General features: G+C 37.2%; 1 protein-coding gene across 1 annotated transcript in view; it reads left to right on the top strand.

The window, feature by feature from the left end:
• The window catches only part of LOC150104507 (SEC14-like protein 2), a 145,869-nt gene extending 123,724 nt beyond the window's left edge, over window positions 1-22,145 (top strand). The window contains exons 5-7 of the mRNA XM_090395570.1: window positions 6,704-6,790; window positions 8,357-8,463; window positions 21,828-22,145. Of these exons, the coding sequence (XP_090251696.1) occupies window positions 6,704-6,790; window positions 8,357-8,463; window positions 21,828-22,145 (512 nt within the window). The remainder of the gene's footprint in view (window positions 1-6,703; window positions 6,791-8,356; window positions 8,464-21,827) is intronic.
• The last annotated feature ends 733 nt before the right edge of the window (window positions 22,146-22,878 follow it).

The following is a 22,878-nucleotide window of genomic DNA, read 5'->3' as shown; positions in this document are numbered from 1 at the left end:
CCAACAAAATTAAAAGTTAAAGAGGATTTTCAAATGAACCATTTCTACAAGAAATGGTTCATTTGAGACTGTTTGGTGTGAGATAGAGGCCAATGGATTAGAATATATTGTTGGATACTGCTATAGACTAGGAGATCCACAAGAAGATGTAGATGCCATGTATTGGCATATTAGCAATGAGTGCAGGTCGAACAATTATTATGGGAGACTAACTTTTGGACATAGATTAAAGGGAGGAAAGGGGGGGCATAGCAAGATGGAAGTGGAATTTATATAGTTGCTAAAGGATAATTACATGAAACAACATGTTATAGAGGGGGACAAGGGATTTGAGAATGTTGAATCTGATAATAGCATCAAAAGATATATCCATAACCAAAGTAGACACTCTGCCTCCAACTGAGGGGGGGGGGGGGTGACCATGCAGTCTTGTTCTGGGAAGTTGCCAGAACAAGACTGCATGGTCATTCTCTGTGAACAAAGGATTTATGTTGAACTATAAAGCTGGTAATTATGGCAGACTTAGGATTCATCTTGGAGCAGTGACACGGCTTGAGAAGGTACAAAGAAAGAATGTCAGTAGTGCATGGAAAGTTGTCAGAGATTGTTTGCGAGAAGCAGTATCAGACTATGCATACCCAAGGTCAGAAGGACAAACCAAGTGGGAATTAAGGGGATGAGTAGAGATATAAAGCAAAAGCTGCAAAAAAAAAAACCACTGTGGAAGGAATATAAAGAAAAAGGAGATCAGCATACTAATAAGTAGTACAAAGTGCAAGCAAGAAGGGTGACTAGTTTGGTAAGAAGGACCAAATCAGATTATGAGAGAAAATTAGCTAAGCAGGCCAAAGTAAACCTAAGAGTTTTTTTTTTTTTGTTATGTAGCAAACGTAAGAGGCAAAATGACTATTTTAGGATGACTTAAAACAATGCTCTTGGTAGAAAGGTGACAGAGGCAAAAGAAATAGTTGAGCTGCTTAGTGATCATTTTGCAAAGATGGAGATTTTGGATCCAGGTGGAGATTTTGCAGTTGCTGATGTAACAAAGATGCATATCAAAATTGACGTAAATGAAGAGGAGGTGTTCAACATATTGAAAAATATGAATGTAAACACAGCAGTGAAACTGGATGGCATATCGGGCTGTGCACTGTGTGAATGTTCAAGAGAATTGGCATTGCCTCTGATGAAGTTATTCATTCAAAGTCTCAGCTCTACCAGGGTTCCAGGGGAGTAGAAAGAGGGTAAGATAGTTCCATTGCATAAAAGCAACTCTAAGACAGAGGTAGCAAACTACAGACCAATTAATATATCAGGAGTGGTTGTTAAAGTATTAGAAAAGTTGGTTAATGGTAAAATCTAATATTGGGCAGATAGGGATGCATTACTCTATAGTGGGCAGCACAGACAGATTTGTAAAGGGTAGGTTTGTATAAAGCAGATCTGGATAAAGGAAATGATGTAGCCATTTCCTTTACCTATTATATTGCTAGACTTTGCAAAGGTATTTGACAAAATACCACATTGAAAACTATTACAAAAGTTGGAGCAAATGGGAATGGATATGAAGATAGTACCATGACAGATAGACACCAGAAAGTAGTATATGGTGGAGTGGAATCTATCAGAATGAAGGTGACTAGTGGAGTACCTCAGGGTTCTGTACTAGGGCCATTACTCTTTGATTGGTATATCAGTGATATAGAGAATGATTTAAGAGGGGATATTCAGTTGTTTGCTGATAATGTAAAACTGGGGAGAGCAGTAGTTGATAATGGTGATGTGAGATATCCTGCAGGATAATTTAAATAAATTGCCATTGTGGACAGAGGATAATGGTTGTCAATTTAATGTTGCAAAATGTAAGGCTATGCACTTCAGATTGAAAAGGTTGCATACTATGTATCATATTGATCATACTGAATTGTAGGATTGGGGATGTATGGGGAGTCGAGGAGAGATAGTACCTCTCCACTTGGACGGTCGCACATAATTGTGGTTCAGCTGGATTGGTTCTCACAGGATACCCAACTCTCACTTATGGCTCCAGAAGCTACTCCGGTAAACTGTGTCGATCCACAGGCTCAACTAAGTGAGGGTAGCCAGATATGGTGATCTCAAGCAGTGACTGTATTCAGTGAATCGGCTGCAAACAGCTTCTGTACTCCATGTTAGGAGTGGCTGAATTTAGGTCAAGGAGTGGTGATTGACACTTGACAAAACTTAACCATTGAAACTGAATGAACTCTAACCAATCTAAAGATGCATTCCAGCTCGACTGTAGCTTGGCCATACAAGGGTCACACCCACTAAGTGATTGGACTCTGCGAAACCAGATGGACTGGAAAAGGAGAATTTCACCATGGACAGTACAAACTTTTAACATCAGACAGGGAAGACAATAAACACCAAGAGGGAGTAGCACTCATATTAAAATCAAAGGCTCAAAACTCTCTATTGTCTTAAAATCCTATCTCACCTAGGATAATTAAAGCAAGATTTAAAACATCAATTGGATCACAATTGATGTGACTATTATTCAAGTATACTCACCAACCTCAACATTATCAGAAGAAGACATTGAGGGGTTCTATACAGATCTGCAAAAAGTAGTACAGCAGACATCAAATCAAGATCTCCTAATTGTAATAGGGGACTTAAGTGCAAAAGTGGGCAAAGAACTTGGGATACCTGGCCAAGAGTAATTGGACAGTTTGGGTGTGGAGAAAGCAATGAATGTGGCAAAAGACTGCGAAACTTCTGCTCAAATAATAGACTAACAATAACCAACACTCTCTTTAAACAACAATAACCCCAAAGAAAATGGACATGGATATCACCAGATGGACACACTAAGAATATGATCGACTATATTATTGTAAACCAACTATGTAAATCAATTATCCTAAATTCCAGATCCTTTGCTGCAGACTGTGTATCAGACCATAAACTAGCGCTAGCAAACTTCTGAAAGGACTTTTAGAATCAAAAGGAGACTGAATGTAAATAAACTGCAAGACAATAATATTCCAAGAAAATATCAACTAGAACTGGATAAAAACCTGAAGGAACTACCAAAACAGAATATAAGCATCGAAAAACATTGGTGCAAATTAAAGGAAAAATATTAAAATCAGCAGAAAATACAATAGGTTACACAGAAAGAGAAAGTAAAAAGGATTGGATCTCGAATGAGGTAAAAACGTTAAGTGACCAAAGGAAAAGCATGAAATTAAAACAGAACTATAACAGAAACGAATATAATAGATTTACCAAAGAAATTAGAAAAGTAAGTAAAAGAGGCAAGAATAACTGGCTAGAAGAAAAATGCAAAATGGCAGAGAAGCTATCAAAAGCAAACAACCTCCATGGACTATATAAACAAATAGATCAAATTAGTAAGACACGGACAACAAAAATGATAATTATCAAAAACAAAGAGGGACAACTAATTGAAAGTAAAACAAAAAGAATGGTCAGATGGGAAGAATACTTTAGAGACTTATATAATAAAAACAGCTCTCAGGATGTTATTATTTCAGTCACTGAAATGGAAGAAGAAGAAACAAATATCTTTACTAAAGAAATAATAGCACACAGCATAGATAAAATTAAAACTAGGAAAGCACCAGGTATTGATCAGATACATGCAAAATTCTTAAAAGAAGGAAAGAAACAACTTCTGGAACCATTAAAAACATTATTTGAAAGGATCTACAAAAATGAAGCAATACCTACTGATTGGACCAAATGAGTTATAATTCCTATATACAAAAAAGGAGATAAAACAGAATGCAATAATTACAGAGGCATTAGCCTCTTCAGTATTCCAAGTAAGGTTTTTATGAAAGTACTCCAAAAACAAATTAAGCCATTTACATAGAACTAGCATTAGGAGAAGAATAAGCAGGTTTCAGACCAGGACAAAGCACAATTGATCAATTATTCACCTTAAGACAGCTAATAGAAAAGACACCAGAGTACAACCAAAGTTGCTATATAAATTTCATAGACTTTCGTCAGGCATTTGATTCAATCTCTAGAAGAGAACTATGGGAAACTATGAAAGAATTTGGAATTCCCAACAGAACTATAAGAATAATAAAGAATCAATATGAGAAATCTGAAAGTGCAGTACAAGTGGATGACACCTTAACCAACTGGTTCCACACAGAGAGTCGAGTAAGACAGGGATGCAATCTGTCACCAGACCTGTTTAATCTTACACTGGAAGAAGCAACCAGTAAGATCTTAAATGAAGAAGATCCCGGAATCAAAATATATGGGAAAAATATAACAAACTTAAAATTTGCAGAAGACATTGCATTACTTACAAGCACGGAAGAAGATCTACAACGAATTTCTGATAGAGGAAGAATGTATGAAATTTGGATTAAACCTAAATATAGACACAAAAATTATGCCCAATCTGAAAATTGAAATTGATAGTAACAATCTAGAGCAGGTAGAAAACTTCACCTACCTCGGAGGAGTAATTGAGTACAATGGTGAAATTACAAAAGATATAAACAGACAAATTAGCCAATCATCCCAAACTTTTGGATGACTTAATAAAATATGGAAGTAAAGAGACACCAAACAAGTAGCAAAAGTAAGAATCTATGAGACAATGATCCTCCCAGTATTTCTCTGTGGAAGTGAATGCTGGAATCTCAAAAAAGCTGAAGAGAAAAAATTATTAACTATTGAAATGGGTTGGCTAAGAAGATTACTTAGAGTATCTTACTTACTTAGAGTGCCAGCTGGTTAATCGAGTGGTTAATGTATCTGCTCTCAAGCCAAAAGGCTGCAGGTTCAAATCCTGCCGTGGGCATGGATATTTGTGATTGTCTGTGAAAATAATAGTGGTGATGGTGGACAGTAGATGGCATTGGTGTAGATGAGGTGGTTTGTGGATGAGGTTGAGTGGTGGAGATGGAGAGTTGTAGAGTAGGTGCCCTCCCTCGATGAGGCTTGGGATTCCTTGGAGGTGTCAAATAATAATAATAATAATAATCTCTGCTAGATAGACTATGAAATGAAGACATTAGGAAACAACTAAAACAAGAAATAACAATAATAGACAAAATCCAAGAAAGAAGACTGCAGTGGTTTGACCATGTGACCAGAATGGGAACAGAAAGATTACCAACTAAAGCCCTGTATACAACGATGGAAGGTAAAAGATCCAAAGGGTGGCCCAGAATTAGATGAATAGACAAAATAAAAGAGGCCTGAAAACCAAATCAGCAAGTGATACCAAACTGGACACAATTGTTTGGACTTTCCAGGGACAAGCAGAAGTGGAAAGAGTTCATTCAGCCTCATCATCCACATGGGTGATTGAAGAGAGAAGAAGAACTGCAGGAAATTGATGAGGTTAGGGACTTGGGGGATAATGATAAACAGAAAATTGAAATTCAGAGGGCATATTGCAAAAGTTGATAAAAATGATTCAAAGAGTTACTTGGATGTTGAAAAACATGCTAACAAGTAAAGATAGAGAAGTTATTATCCCTCTTTATAAGGCTATGATTTGGCCACATTTTGACAGCTGCTGAGCATAGATTTGGTCATCTGGGTTTCTTAGGGATGAGGAGATGGTAGAGAAGATTCAGAGATGAGGAATGCTCCCTGTGAGGATAGGTTGAAGGTTTGGGTTATAAAGTTTAGTTGATAAGTAGAAAAGAGGAGACATGATAAAAACTTTTAACATATTAAAGGGGATTTATAAAATTGATGCCAAGGAAATTTTTCAATCTGTGACAAGTATTCAGAGAACTACAGTTCATCCATGAAAGTTATGTAAGATTGTGGTTAGTAAATATTTGGGTCTCCCACGATGAGTCTCAGGACTCCATGGAGATACTGTATAATAATAATAATAAATTTGAGTTTCATAAGACAGATTGCAAAGGTTTTGAAGACGCCTCAGAGAACTGCTGCAATATTGAGGAGGACATTGACTACAAGAGATAAAAGGGTGATGATCTCTTTGTATAGAGCTTCGATCAGACCACATCTGGATTTCTGCGCTCAGATCTGGTCATCAGGATTGAAGGAGATGAAGTAGTAGCCTTGGACAGGGGTGCAGAGACAGATAACATAAATGATACCAGGACTTGCATGTATAATCTTGATTATGAGGATAGACTGAGGGCATGCAGACTGCAGAGTTTAGTAGATATAGATACAAGACAAAAGGAGGGATATGATTGAGACATTTAAGCTGCTGAAGGGTTTATTGTATTAACAACACTTTGGAGATTTTTCATATTGTAGAATAAAGGGAAAGGATCAAGGAGAAGGGGCCATCCCTGTTAGTTTCAAAAGGAAGTAGCAAGTAAAAGGGAAAGAAGTAACTTTTTTTTTGCATGGAGATTGGTAGGAGTATAGAATATATTTTCTGAGAGGGTGGTGAAAGTGTGGTGAGTTTATGGAGTAGTAGGATAGACTTTGTATTGACTAGTGTTGACGTTCTACTATAAGTCTTGTTACTCCATGGAGGTCAAGAAAATACTAATAATAATGAATGCTATTATGATTGTCTGCAGTTCATTTTTTATTTTTTTCCATGCTCTTATATGCATGTATAATTACATGTGTAATTATACATGCATATAATGTGTAATAAACATACATACATACACATGTTTGCATACAAACATGTGTATGTATGTTTACATATTTATTTCTTTTTCAGTTCCTCCTGTTTTTGCAGGCTTATATGCTACTCTGAAGCAATTTCTTTCAGATGATACCATCAAGAAATTGAATATTTATGGAAAAGGTGGGATTTAAAATTATATTTTATATCTAATTGAATAATATATAAATAGTTTAATTCTTTTAATTTTGAATAGTTATTACATTTTATATCTAATTGAATAATATATAAATAATATAATTCTTTTAATTTTGGATAGTTATTACAGAAAACTTTAATTTTTATGTTTGTAGAAAAATATGCCTATATTATAACAGGGTTTCTCAAACTTTTTCGACAACGGAACACTTCACAAATCCTGAAATTTTCACTGAACACCTTGGTTATTTTGTAATGTATGTATTAATAATTAATTAAACAGCAATTAAACCATCATTAAATTAATTTGTGCTGATTTTCATTGACATATCCTATTCTGATCACCAAAAATTTATATTATAAGTACTTAGGAGTGAATGCAGACTTTTTCTCCTGTGTACTGGTAGTTTCCCCTTCCTTTTGTACATCCTGGAGATCGCTTTGTAGGCTGGCAGTGGATGACTCGCTATCTGTTGCATCATAAACACCTTCAATAAGAGATTTCTTAATAAAAAAAATTAAACAAAGTCCCTTGTCTCTTATTCATATTAAAATTTAAATCTGCAGGTCTATTACTTTTAAAAGATCATGGTACTACGGTTTCAAAACTTTCACCCTACAATACGAACTTGCGAAAAAAGTGTTCATATTACTAGATTTGAGAACTGGATGCAGACTACCTTGATCTTCAATTTCAGTGGAAAAATTTTCTTTATACTTCCTTGCTGATTGGTCACTGACATTTGCAACACAGATGTTATTTCGTTCAGTTTTGCGAACATGCCGCCCATTGTTGTAATCGGCTTGCAGACAATTTTTATGATCAGTCATAAACAGCGGTATTCTCTTTACCGATTGTTGAAAGATTTCAATCTGTGAAAATTAACGATAATTCATGAATATTTCCATGTTTAAAAATATGCCGCTTGGTCACTGGCATTTGCTACACAGATGTCATTTCCTTCAGTTTTGAGAACAGAAGATATGCCACCCATTGTTATAATCCGCTTGCAGGCAATTTTTATGACCCATCATAAACAGTAGTGTTCCCTTTCCCAAATGTTGAAAAGTTTCGATGTGTGAAAATTAACGATACACAGATGTTATTAGGTGTTCTGGGTCTGAGCTTTTCGACATATTCACGAATATTATTCTCCTCAGAATATTTCTACTATAAAATATTTATTCATGAAAAATTCTTGGAAAACTAAAATGACAAATTCCAGAACTTCTCGCAGAACACCTATTCACCTTCCATGGAACACATTTTGAGAAACCCTGTATTATAATAACAAACTTATTTAAAAAATAAAGTGTGCTATTTTTGACATCCTGCACATCTATTTTTGTGCATAGAATTTTAACTGGTTACTCCTGTGCAGATCTTCTGTACATATTCAGTATTTCTGGCAAGTCCAAGAGCAGATTAGCTTTTTGCATTTTAGCCCTTGTTTTTCAGGTTTGTTTTTTATATTCTTCATTTATTGTTTTGAATATATGTAAAGAGTGAATATCACTTATGTTTTATTGAACAACATCGATACATTTCAGATAACTGGAAAGCAGCATTTCAAGCAAGTATAGCTTCATCAGTATTGCCAGTATTTTGGGGAGGAAATCGTCATGATGCAGATATGAATCCTCGGTGTCCTTCTTTGGTACATTCATTTGTTAAATAATTTTTCTGATATGTATTTGTTTTGCTATATAAAAGTTTGGTATTTTAATTCAATGGATTATATTTTGAAATTTTATATAGAAAGGAATCTTTTCCTGAATATTAAGTCATAATAACTAGTAATTACATCATAGTTGAATTGTTTTTAAGTTTGTGAATTCTTTGCAGATTATTTTGATCTACTTTAATGATGTTGCATTTAAATATAAGCAAGGATCGTTTAAGAAAGGGCACTAATAATAATCATAATGACCATTCAGATAATGTTTTCCAGTCATGTGTCAACCAGCAGAAAACTGGTATCATCATCATCAAATTCCTGCCATGTACCCTCAAGTGGTGTACAGGATATGATAGTACTACATGAAAAATTTACATCATTACTAACTTCCTATCTACAATTTTCCTCCAAATCAGTCTTTTACTTGTCAAGACTCCAACATTATCAAATCTTATATTTCTATCGTCTAAGGCACTTTGTACCGTATCAATCCACATATATCTTGGTCTTCCTCTGGGTCGTTTTCCTGCCAACCTGGCAGAGAACACTTGTTTTGCTAATCTTTCCTCGCCCATTCTGTTTAAGTGACCATACCACCTGAGATTAGCTCTGCTAACGCATTCCTGGATGCTGACAGTGTCAAGTTCTTCCCTAATATTCTCGTTTTTAATATGATATTGCCATTGATGCTAGCTATTCACGCCTCTAAACTTTCTCAGGACTCTCATATCTGCGGTCTCTAGTCTTTGGTCAAGTGTTTTACTTCTGACCCAGCTCTCAGATCCATAAGATAAAACTGGTTTGAACGCTGTCTTGTATACAGTTAATTTAGTGTTCCGACTAATTTCTCTCTTATTCCATATGAATTTATTCAATTGACTTCCTACTGTACCAGCTTTGTTGATTCTGTTGTCTATTTCCATATTTAATTTACTATCTTCACTAAAAATCGTGCCTACACAGCTGAAATGTTTTATTTGTTCCACAGGTTCTCTGTTCACAAAGCAGTTGACATTATCAACGATTCTGCCTATTTTCATTGTCTTTTTATTGCTGACCTTCATACCATATTTATTACAACAGTTATTTGATTTAGTCAGGGAATCTTGCAGACTTCTAGCAGATTTATTTAGAAGTATAACTTCATCTGCATAAAGCAAAGAGCTGACATTAACATCTCCAATTTTGATATCATGTTTAATACCACTTTCCTTCATAATGTGATTCATATAGATAATGAATAACACAGGGGATAATGTACATCCTAGTCTCACACCAGATTTCACATTAAACCATCTTCCTATACTTCCTTCAATTCTAACTGCTGACTTACAACTCAGATACAGACTAAGTATTGCTTGATATAATGCTCCATACACCATATAACTGTAGCGTATTGAATAGCTTCTCTCTCTTGGCACCTTGTCATATGCCTTTTCCAGATCAACAAAACTTAAATACAGATCTTTCTTATATTCCCTTGATTTCTCAACTATTTGTCATAAAGTGAAGATCTGAACCTCTGACAACCTCTATTTGGCCTGAATCCAGCTTGTTCTTCGCCGAGCTTGATTTCTGAACCGTTTCTCAAGTATACTTGCATAAATCTTACCAGGAACACTCAGCCAGGAAATACCTCTGTAATTCTGACATTGGGTTTTATTTTCCTTTTTATATATGAGTACTATGAGAGCTCTACTCCAATCATCGGGAACTCGTCCCTCTGTCCAGGCATTCTGAACTATGCAGTGCAGCCACTGTAAGACTTTTATACCACCATATTTCAGCATTTCTGGTCAGATATCATCTACTCCTACAGAAAACTGGTAAATAGGTTAAAATTTTTTTACCTTGGTTCTATTATGCATTAAAAATATCAAGAAATTATATACTTTGTTTTAATCCTTTATCCAAGGAAACAAAACAGTGTTTTGCATGTGAAATATATTCACGTCTCAGTTACTTGTATATAGAGGCTAATGGCTTCGCATCACTTGCCTTTGTATGTATCCCTTAATGAAAAGCACAAGGGTGTGTGCTTTATTTCATGTGCAAAACATTGTTTTGCTTCCTTGGGTAAAGAATTAAAACCAAGTATATAATTTCTCGGTATCTTTAATGTATAATAGAACCAAGGTAAACAACTTTCAACATTTTTCTCTCATCCAGAGATTTTTATTAATATGGTCTAGCACCTTATTAATTGGCTACTTGTATATGAGATATATATGATTTCTGCATTACCGTAACCTTGATATCTCTCCCAGGTCTAGCTCCCACTAATGAGACCTCAATAAAGGTCAAAACCAGTCTGGACAGTGACCCTTCCCATTATGCATAGCAGTTTACGTGTCTGAAAGGATGTGTGCCTTGCATAATGGGATACACACTAAGGTAAGTGATATAAAGTCGTTAGCCTCTATATACAAGTAGCTCAGACATGAATACATTTCACACTTAAAACATTGTTTTGCTTCCTTGGGTAAAAGATTGAAATCAAGTGTATAATTTCTTGGTATCTTTAATGTACTGGCAAATAAGTTTTGTGCAAAATAGTTGATAAAATTAAAGTTATAAAATATATCTGGTTGGCCAAGTGGTTATTGTAACCTCTCTCTCCAACCAACAGGCCTCAGTTCATATTCCACTGTGGGAATGGATGTTTTGTGAATAGCTTTAGATGTTAGATGAATTCACTTTGGTGTGTGACTACCACCCAAAGTAGTAGCTTGAAAAAGTTTCATGTTTGGCCTGTGAAGCAGGATTTCTGGATTATCTACCCCTCAGTTACTAGCCTGACATATACAAGCTATACAAGCTAAGAGCCTTTCATGAGTGGGATTCATATTATTATTATTTTTTTTTAAAAATAAAGTGCTTCAGAGAGGTAGAGAAACAGAAGATATCAATCTTTTTCTGGAAGAGTAAATGGCTATGCCTGCCTGATATCATGTATCATGTACAACCTTCTATACTTTTCAAAACTTTTGGCATTCATAAGTTAAGGGGATAAAAATCCCTTATTGTTTTTCAGCCAGTAAGCGAAACTAAGATCAAAAATCTACGATCTGAACGTTTCATGCCGATGAACTATCGGCATATCCAAGCGTAAATGACCACTTGGTAGTGCCACACCACGGCAACTCGTTGCAAAGGTGGAGCAAGCCCGCTCACTATTCTTGATATTTTCTCATAATGTAAAAACACACCGCTCTTAGAAGATGTAGTACTGTTTTACATTATGAGGAGAGGTCACTACCCAGACCGGTTTCAACCTTTTTTTGAGGTCTCATCAGTGAGTAGCTAGACCTAGAATATCAGAGTTTAAGTGAAAAGAACTTACATACTTTTGCTGTACGATTGCCAGAAAGTGTGTCACTATATTATATTATAACATATTATAACTAGGATGAAAAGCCAAATGGCTATTTTTTTTTCTGGCGAGGTTGATAAGTTAAGGGGATAAAAATCCCTTATTGTTTTTCAGCCAGTACGTACTACATCTCCTAAGAGCAGTGTGTTTTTACATTATGAGAAAATATCAAGAATAGTGAGGGATCTTGCTCCACCTTTGCAACGAGTTGCCGTGGTGTGGCACTACCAAGTGGTCATTTACGCTTGGATCCACCGACAGTTCGTCGGCATGAAACGTTCAGATCGTAGTTTTCGATCATAGTTTCGCTTACTGGCTGAAAAACAATAAGGGATTTTTATCCCTTTAACTTATCAACCTTGCCAGAAAAAAATAGCCGTTTGGCTTTTCATCCTTTTGGCATTCATTTTAGTAGTTTTGTCATAAGGTAACAAAACCATTCTGCAGGTACCATTCTATTAAAAATCGCACTTCTCAGTTGCAGAATTGTGAAACAGGTTACATAATTGCATTGCCTTTTTTAAATTGTTCAATGGGATTAAGATAAGTTGACTGAAGTGATTCGTAAATCAGAAAGAGAGTGAGAGGTCTCTTTGTCACGATCATGGAACTTTGCCTGAACAAACTGGGCCGAGTGCATGGTGCATTATTATCATTATCATGACACCAACTTCCATGGAGTTCATCAAACTCTATGAAAGTTAAGAGGCTCACTCAGTCAACAACATAATTATCATTTTGAATTTTAAAATCTTCACTATTCCCTGCATTCACAGTGACTTCTGGTAATGTGCTCCATTCACCCACAGTTATTATTATTATTACGGGCAACTCCAGGGAGTCCTTAGACTCATTGAGTGAGGCCCCAAATCGTGTTCATCACAACTATTCAACATTCACACAGTATTTATCATACCTCGCCTTAAACTCATTCACTGTCACAGCACCCACCACAGACTCTGGCAGCCCATTCCACTCATTCACCACTCTAAAAGTAAAGAACCCAGCTCTAACACCCTTACTAACCACACTCTTGCCCAGCTTCCATGGATGTCCCCTAGACCTCCTCCTCCCACAACCAGCCCTGTTCTCAAAAATATCTTCTGAATTGATTTTATAGAAACCCTTCAGTAATTTGAATGTCTCAATCATATCTCCCCTCCTCTGCCTATCAACCAATTTCTGCAACCCACAAATCTTCAACCTGTTCTCATAAGGTTCATTCCACAGACCTGCAATCATCTTGGTCACCCGTCTCTGGTTCCTCTCAACCTCCTCCCCATCAAGAAGAAACATAGGTGACCAAATCTGGGCACAGTAGTCGAGATGGGGTCTTATCAAGGCTCGATACAGAGGAAAAATAACATGCTTGTCTCTGCTTGTCAACGTATTCTTCAGCAACCAAGTGATTTGATGAGCTGATTTGCCCACTTTTGCAATGTGCCCCCTAAACTTCAACTCCTTATCCACCAACACTCCTAAATCTCTTGCCTCATCAATTTCCTGGAGTACAGTTCCATCAATGTAGTAAACTGCTGTTAATCTTTTCACCCCAAAATGTATAACCTTACATTTTGCCACATTAAATTGACATCCGTTCTCCTTAGCCCAGACCTCCAATCTATCCAAATCATCCTGCAAAATTTTGACATCATCTGCATTCACTATTGCCCTACCCAACTTTGCATCATCCGCGAACAAATGAGCTGTTCCTCTCAGATCCTTTCCTATATCATTAATGAACAAATTAAACAGCAGTAGTCCTAGAACAGATCCTTGTGGCACACCACTAGTCACAGGCCGTCTTTTGGACTCTACTTCTGAATAAACCACTCTCTGATATCTCTCCGTCAACCACCCTCCTATCCATCTCACCAACCCTATATCCATCGCCATATGCTGCATTTTACTGATTAGAATTCCATGTGGTATCCTGTCAAAGGCCTTAGCAAGTTCCAGTAGAATCACTGTAAACCCATTACTCTTATCCAGTTCAGCCGTCACTGTGTTATAATACATGAGCAAGTTACTGAGGCATGACCTACCCTTCACAAAACAATGCTGTTCCCGATCCAGTATCCCATTTTCATCTATCCAATCTTGTATTTTCCTCTTGACTATTTTCTCCAAGAACTTGATAACGATTCCTGTTATGCTGATTGGCTGGTAATTTTCAACAGCAGCCTTGAAACCACCTTTATGCAGCAGAACTATTTTTCCCTCTTTCCACCCCCTTGGGACTGAACCAGACCCGAGGCTCAAATTAAACAAAGTGGTCAAGGGCACTGACAATTCTTTAGATGCTTCACGTACGACACGAGCTGGTATACCATCCAATCCCACAGATGTATTGACATTGAGGTTCTGTAATAGACTATTTACCTCTACTTCATTCATCACAATTCCAGTATAAACTGTTGGTTCTTCCATTCCTGCAATGTCATCACCTGGATGAAATATTCTTGTAAAGTGCTTGCTCAGTAATTCCACTAAAGAGAGGTATGAACAGCAGTTAGCTAATGAAGCTAAAAAGAATCCTAGGGAGTTCTTTCGATATGTAGCCAGCAAAAGAAAGAATGATTATGGAAGGATGACATTGATTGGAGGAAATGGTATAAAGACAGCTGTTGCAGAATGTGTGGTGGAGATACTTAATGAGCAGTTCATAAAGATCTTTCAATCTTGTGAATGTGACTTCATGGAGAGATTAAGAGCAGTTGATGATGGGGAGGAGAGACTGACTGTAAGTGAGCAAGAGGTGTTTGGGGAGTTGAGTAAACTAGATGTAAATAAGGCTGTGGGACTTGATAATATATCACCGCGTATTCTGAAGGAATGTGCCAGAGAGTTGACACCTGCCTTGACATATTTTTTTAATACGAGTCTTGCACTTGGTCAAGTCCCTAAAGAGTGGAAGGAGGGCAAGATTGTGCCACTTCATAAAGGAGGTGATCGAACTCAAGCATCAAACTATAGGCCTATCTGTGTGTCGGGTGTTGTGGTTAAGTTGTTGGAGAAGCTTGTGAGAGCTAGAATCCAGAGTTGGGTTGACAACAATGGTATAATCTTTGATGGACAGCATGGATTTGCTAAAGGGAGGTCGTGTTTTAGTAATCTACTTACTTATTACAATAAAGTGACTGCTTCCTTGGACAGAGGAGAAGGATACACAGTAATATACTTGGATTTCGCAAAAGCTTTTGATAGAGTGCCTCATGATAAGTTGACAGTCAAACTAGAGCAGATGGGGTTGGATATTAGATTAGTGCATTGGATTGGAGACTGGCTATCTGATAGGTATCAACAAGTTGTGTATGGGGGTGCAATATCCAGGAAAAGGAAAGTCACTAGTGGAGTGCCTCAGGGATCTGTTTTAGGGCCATTACTATTTAACTTGTATATTAATGATATTGGCGAAGATTTGGATGGAGATATTCAGTTGTTTGCAGATGATGCAAAGTTGGGAAGAACCATAAAGAGTAGTGAAGATGTTGTGGCCTTGCAAGAAGACTTGAATAAATTGAGTGATTGGGCAAGCAAATGGGGGTGTGAGTTCAATGTTGCAAAATGTAAGGTTTTAAAATTTGGAAAACAAAGATGGGATGCAGAATTTATGCTTGGTAAGAATATATTGTTGGAAGTAGAGGAAATAAGAGATCTGGGAGTGATAGTGGATAAGGATCTAAAATTTAGGGGTCACATCGCCAAAATTGTGAAGACAACACAAAGACTTCTGGGAATGATGAGGAGGACACTGACGTGTAGAAGTAGGGAGATTCTTGTTCCATTGTATAAGGCTTTGATTAGGCCACACATGGACTATTGTGCCCAGATTTGGTCACCTGGTTTTCAGAAGGATGAGGAGATGTTGGAAAGGGTCCAAAGGCGACTGACTAAGGTAGTTTCTGACCTCTGGAATGTCGAGTATGAGGAAAGATTGAAAAGATGTAATTTGCAGAGACTAGTGGAGAGAAGGAAGAGGGGAGATATGATAGAGACCTACAAGTTGGTAAGGGGTTGCTATAGGATCAATGGTGGAGAAGTTCTACAGCGAATAGTGGGAGATCAGGGGAGAACCAGAGGTCATCCCTGGAAACTGTATAAAGAGGGTGTGAGTAGGGGAGTGAGAGGCAGGTTTTTTTCGTGCAGAGTTGTGAATGATTGGAATGCCTTGCCTGAGAGTGTGGTGTCTGCAAGGAGTTTGAATGTGTTTAAGACCCGGTATGATGAGATGTGTTTGAGATAAAAGGACCTCCTAGATGAGTCTTTGACTCCATGAGGTCTTGTTTAATAATAATAATAATAATAATATTGACTGATTCAGTTACCTCCCTACCCTCAGCATTTTTTAAAATCATTCTGCCATGAAAATTTTTCCTTTTACTTGCAACATATCGAAAAAACTGTTTGGGATTCTCTTTAGCTTACATGGCTAATTTCCTTTCATAAACCTTTTGCTTTTTTTACCACACTCGTTACTTTTCTGGCCTGAGTTTTATACTGTTCCTGCACCTGCTGGTCACCTTTCTTCTTAAATTCCCTCCACAATTGTTTCTTTTTTTGCAGCTCAAGCTTAATAGTGTTATTCATCCATTTAACCCTACTTGATTTATTATTCGGACTCTTGGCATACAGTCAACCATTGCCTCCTGCAAACACTTCTTAACCACCTCCCATGCACTATCAACATCCAGCCCTTCCAGTTTTACATGCTATGGCACTGAGCCAAGCACACTCCTAAGCTTGTCATACTTACCAGCCCGGTAATTCCACATGTACCCTGTCTTAATTGTAAATTCCACTCCATTAGCCACCTCCCAAGTCATGACCTTATGATCACTCTCACCAATTGGTGGCAACATGGTCATGTACATTACAGCCACATTCTCAGATTTGATTACTAGGTCAAGCACTCTCTGCCCCCCTAGTATTCTCCATTACATGCTGTCGCAGATAGTTGTCCCTAAATAACCGCATAAAATCCAATTCCTTCCTCCCATGTGCCCTCTCCTCCTTCCAGTAAATGTTACCATAATTGAAATCACCCATAATAATTACCCTTCTTCCGCTCATTTCTTCTGTTTGCCTATGCATACTATCCCCACCATCTATTCTATCACCTGGTCTATAGCAGCACCCAACTGAAATTGAAAAATTCTTGGCCTTGACTATAGATGGCAACACTATCGGCAAGATTTTTTTTTTTCTAAATTGGTACATCTGTCATAAGCATCCATGTGAAATGGCAAGTCATTCTATCAAGTAGTTTGTTTTATACAGCTGTCTGAAGCAAATGTGGTGTCTGTATCCCTTGAAATGGATAAAATTGAGTATTGTACGGTTATAAAATTCTTTGTAAAAGAAGGTTTAACAGCAAAAGAAATTCATTCGAAGTTCATAAAAGTTTATGGGCACTCTTCTCCTTCGTTTTTGACAATTAAGAAATGTGCTGTCCAGTTTAAATGTGGCTGTACCAGCCTTGAAGATAATCTACATGAAGGACGTCTAAAAAGTGTAACAACACCAGAAATCATTAATCAAGTGCCTGCTATGGTATTGGATGACTGGCAAGTCAAATTGTGTGAAATTGCTGAGAATATAGGCATTTCAAAAGAATGTGTAGGATATATTTTGCATGAAGAATTGCAAATGAAAAAGCTTTGCACAAGATTGTTGCCATGCTTGCTCACAGCAGATGAAAAACACACTCACATTAAAATCTCATAACAGTGCTTGGAGCGTTTTAACAAGAATAAAATTGATTTTGTGCATGCTTTGATTTATTACTATGGATGAGACTTGGATTCACCATTACACACCAGAATCCAAACAGCATTCAAAACAGTGGACAGAAGCTGGTTGTTCAGCACCAAAGAAGACAAAGTCTGGTCCATCAGGGAAAGGTCATGGCATCATTGTTTTGGGATGCTAAAGGCATTTTGTTTATTAATTATCTTGAAAAGGGGGTAAAACAATAATCAGGGAATATTATTCCGATCTTTTAACCAGACTACACAAAAAAATTTGTGAGAAAAGACCTGGTTTGCATAATAAAAAATCATCTTTCATCAGGACACCTGCAAAGGACACAAAAGTGTTTTGGCAATGGGAAAATTAAGGGATCTGCATTATGAATTGTTGGAAAATCCACCCTATTCCCCAGATTTGGCTCCCTCTGACTTCTGTCTCTTCCCAAAACTAAAACTTTCCTCACTGGTCAGCGTTTTTCTTTGAATCAAGAGGTGATTACAGCTGTAGAGGGATGTTTTGCAGATCTTACTGAGAACCACTACAGGGATTTTAATAATGGTGCTGGAGCATCGCTGGAATAAATGTATTAGTCTTAGCTGAGATTATGTTGAAAAATAAAAATAATTTTGAAATTATAAATTAGTTTTTTCATTGTTAGGCCATGAACTTTTCAGACCATCCTCGTAGACTGAAGTTTAGAGGGCATATTGCTCAGTGGCACACTCAGGATTTAATCTTGGTGGGGGGGAAAGCCGAGTTTAGTAGACGATTTGAGAACACACACTACGCATTGCATACAAGCTATGACTGAGCATCTGCAGTGATCACGAATACATGATAACAGTGATCTCCTCTTGCCCGACCCGGCAAACGAAGTAGCGCTCGGTCCTCCCAAGCACTGCTTTGTTTGCCTTGCATTCACAGTGGCAGTGATTCCCGAGGGCTATAGGGTATTCCCACCTTATGTGACCGCTAATTCATAAGTAGAAATAGAAGTCATGACACAACATAAATAAAAAAAATGAATTTTAGTTAAGAAAAAAGATTTTTAAAAAATTTTCTAGTGTTTTCTTTTCTTTTTCTTTTGGAAGGGGCCAGGGCCTCTCAGCCCCCTCCCTGGGTGCACCACTGATCTTGCTAGTGTTGCAAAGGTTGCACATTGTAGTGCTGCTATGATAAGAAGTACTCTAACATGCAAGGATAAGGAAGTGGTTGTGTCACTGTATAAGGCACTGGTCAGACCACACTTGTATTATTGTGCTCAGATATGGTCACTTGGTTTTTAATGCGATGTGGAGACATTGGAGAGGATCCAGAAAAACAAGCGATTAAAACAATATCAGGAGTTTGGAATGCTGGCTATGGAGAGAGGTTGAAGAGATGTAGATTGCAGAGTTTGGTGGATAGGTGGAATGATATGATAGAGACATTTACGTTTCTAAAATGTTAAGTTTTTAAAATTTCCAAGATCTTAAATTTTAATAAATTTAGTTTAATCCTTTATCCAAGTGTGAGCAAACAAAGTTTGCACCTGAAAGTATCTTCAGGACTGGGGTAAGGTAGTACAACACCAGGTAACTCATTGCAAAGGTGGAGCAAGCTAACATCGCTGTTATCTCAGTATCTCCCATAATGCAAAACACATCTCCTTGCAGATATGTATGATGTTATGCATTAAGGGAAGGACCACTACCCAGACTAGTTTCGACCTTTATTGAGGTCTCTTCAGTGGGAGCCAGGTCCAAGTAGAGATACCAGGCAAAAGCATTATCAAGGTCATCTCTACCTATAGGAGTTGCCAAATTTTAATGTTATTTAATAAGGTGTTGTACTACATTACTTCAGTCCTGAAGATACTTTCAGACGCAAACTTTGTTTGCTCACACTTGGATAAAGGATTAAACTAAATTTATTATAGTCTAACCAAGTGAAAAATAAACTTTCAACGTCTTCTTAAATTTCATCAGCTTTGTCCAAGCTAACAGTAGTTCCCTTAAATTTCAAGTAACTGTTGACTGCCACCTATTTCCTGCAATACACAACTCCTGGAGCTGAGATTCATCAGTATAGTATGTGGTATGATTTCTGCACTCTGAAATGGAAAACTCAGTGGTAATAAAACATAACTTCTAATAGCATGTCTAAGCAGCTTATTTACAGTCTTCCTACAGTACCACTCTCACTTAGCCTAGTTGCTCTATGTTACACTCCTTGCACTTTATGTGAACAAAGAAAGCAGGAAATCATTCTCAGTTCCCTCTCCTTTTTTGCACTTGTGCTCAATATGTATGTGTGGAATAGGTTTTCATAGAGATATAGGTGGTTGTAAATGCTTTATCACTAGATGAGTTCAAGAAGTATGTAAGTGTTATGTGAATAATTTTTGTATAGAGGCTTAAGTGCTGTGAGGACATTATGTTGGAGGTTTAATGGATTTTTTACAACACTCAAAAAGAATTAAAATAGAATTTAATACTTCCTATATTTCGTCCTAGTCACTAGGACATCTACGGGGATTACAAAAACAATTAATGTAACATGCACACAAAAACTTACAATACTAAGCTCAACCACGTGGGTGACACTAAAGTCCTATCTAGGTGGAGCGCCCTCTAAGGGCGGTAGTAGGTGGCCTGGAATGTAAGGTGGGACCTCTGGTGATGAGTGTTTCTCAAATCTTTGGAAGCTTAATGCAACCGTATTTATTAAGATTTGGTTGGTTTTTGAGAGCTGCTGCTGCTTATAAGAAAAGTCTCTCTTTCTTGAATTGCTGTGGTGGAGCATGGTGGTTTTCTTCCATGATACTCTGTGGGTGGTGTCCAAAACATGGTCAAAAGATCAGCTCCCTCCTCTCTCTCTGCCTGGAGTTTACAAAGTACCCTGTTCCTGTAAGCTTGCGTACTTTGGACAGACAGGCAGATCAGCATCCATCCGCCTGGAGGAACACAAGTCGTACATCGTTAAACACAACTATGGCCATTCAGGCTTGGCTGACCATGTTTTGGACACCACCCACAGAGTATCATGGAAGAAAACCACCATGCTCCACCACAGCAAATTCAAGAAAGAGAGACTTTTCCTAGAAGCAGCAGCAGCTCTCAAAAACCAACCAAATCTTAATAAATACGGCTGCATTAAGCTTCCGAAGATTTGGGAAACACTCATCACCAGAGGTCCCACCTTACATTCCAGGCCACCTACTACCGCCCTTAGAGGGCGCTCCACCTAGATAGGACTTTAGTGTCATCCACATGGTTGGGCTTAGTATTGTAAGTTTTTGTGTGCATGTTACATTAATTGTTTTTGTAATCCCCAAAGATGTCCTAGTGACTAGGACGAAATATAGGAAGTATTAAATTCTATTTTAATTCTTTTTGAGTGTTGTAAAAAATCCATTAAACCTCCAACATAATGTTATGTGAATAATGGATAGTGTAGGCTTCATGTGGAGTCTTTTGGACTCCCTTAGATACCCACATAATAAAAATGATAACATTTTTGCATCTTTTCAAGTAAGGATCAGCTAATTTCTGATAAAGTAGCAGAGTTGTAAAAGAAAATGCTATGAAGCAGGAGGAGGTACAAGAGAATTGGTTGCAATTTGATCAATGAAGAGTATAAAATGCAGTATGAGAGTAGATTGGTTGGTCAGGCCAGAGTTAATTTGAGGGAATTCTTCCACTATGTGGCAAGCAAGAGAAAGAATAATTATGGCAGGTTGACACTAGTGGATAGTCATGGTAGCTGAGTGACCATTGCAAAGGATATAGTAAAAGTATTGAATAAGTACTTTATCAGCATATACCATACTTATTCAGTATATTGAAGGAAGGCAAGTATTTGGAGAATTGTCAGTGAATGGAATGCATTACCAGAATATGTTGTTAATGTAGAGAGTGTTAAGGTTTTTAAGATTCACTATGATAGATATGTTGTCAGTTGAATGAACCTCCCACAACGAGTCTGATAACTCCATGGAAGGTGTAATAATAGGTAAGCTAGCTGGAAAATACATTCAATAGGCAGAGAGAATGAGCTGGCTTCATGACTTTGTATTAATTCTATATAATCAGCTATTTATAAAATTGACATATAAAATCTAAAATCTAAAGTATGCTTTAATCAAGGTTTTGATATTTATCGCGCTTTGCCTCATTCAAAACTAGGCAATAAACTACTCATAACATATTTCATTAAATGCATTTTATCTTTTCAATAGGTGAAACCTGGAGGAGAAATCCCCTCTACCTACTATCTTAATACCAAAGATCATGATCTGGAAAATGATCCAAAATCAGTTAAAACAGTAATAGAAACGAAATCAGTTTTACCAGTTGAAATTCAAGTTAATAAGATTGGATCTGTAATTGAGTGGGAATTCCAGATTGAATCGTATGACATAAGTGTTGGTCTCTTTTACAAAGATGCATTGCTTAATACACTAGAAGAAGTAGTTACCATGGAAAAGATCAAGAGTACTGATACCCCAGATATGGATTTTTTTGTATGTGACAGATCAGGAAAATGTAAGAAATAATCAGTTGTTGATATTTTTTAAAAAATGTTACATAATTTATTTTGTAATGATCATATTAGAAATATTTGATATTTGATGCAACATTATTTGCATTTCTAAAATGAATTTCTGAAGTTTCTTAAGTAATATTAGAAAAGGTGATCTTTTCATAAGTGCGTAATAGTCAGAGACAGATAACTGCAAGAAGACTTCCTCATAGCCTTTAAGGAATATGGAGAACTGACTGAGGCTTCTGACCTAATATCCATTTCTCATCTTTACATGGCACATCCTGTTAGTAGGTATTCACTGAATAGACAATGAATGAGAATGCAGTGGAAATTTTGGATTTTTTTATTAGTTTATTATTGATACTATTATTCAGGCCTCCATGGAGTCAAGAGACTCATCACAGGAGGTCTTTCCTAGGAAACACAGTCTATCAAGACTCGTCATGGGAGGTCCCTCCTAGGAAACAAAATGTCTATCACACCACTCCTTAAACTCATTGACCGTTCATGTTCTCACCACTCCATAAGGCAATGCATTCCATGGTTCAACCACCCTCCATGCAAAGAAACCACTCCTCACCCTCTTGCTCACAGTTTCCTTTCATAACTTCCAGGGATGGCCCCTTGTCATCACTCCTTCCCACTATTCAACTAAGCAAAAGAACTTCCCACCGTGAACCCTGCAACCACTTCTCAACAGTTTAAAAGTCTCAATCATATCACCTCTCCTTCTTATATCTACC

Source organism: Typopeltis vanoorti, chromosome 7 (genome assembly GCF_054136105.1).
Source record: "Typopeltis vanoorti isolate ZY-2024b chromosome 7, IOZ_Tvanoo_1.0, whole genome shotgun sequence".
NCBI classification, from domain to species: Eukaryota; Metazoa; Arthropoda; class Arachnida; order Uropygi; family Thelyphonidae; genus Typopeltis; species Typopeltis vanoorti.
The sequence above is the reverse complement of the archived record's forward strand: the minus strand, read 5'-3'. Positions and strand labels throughout refer to the sequence as shown.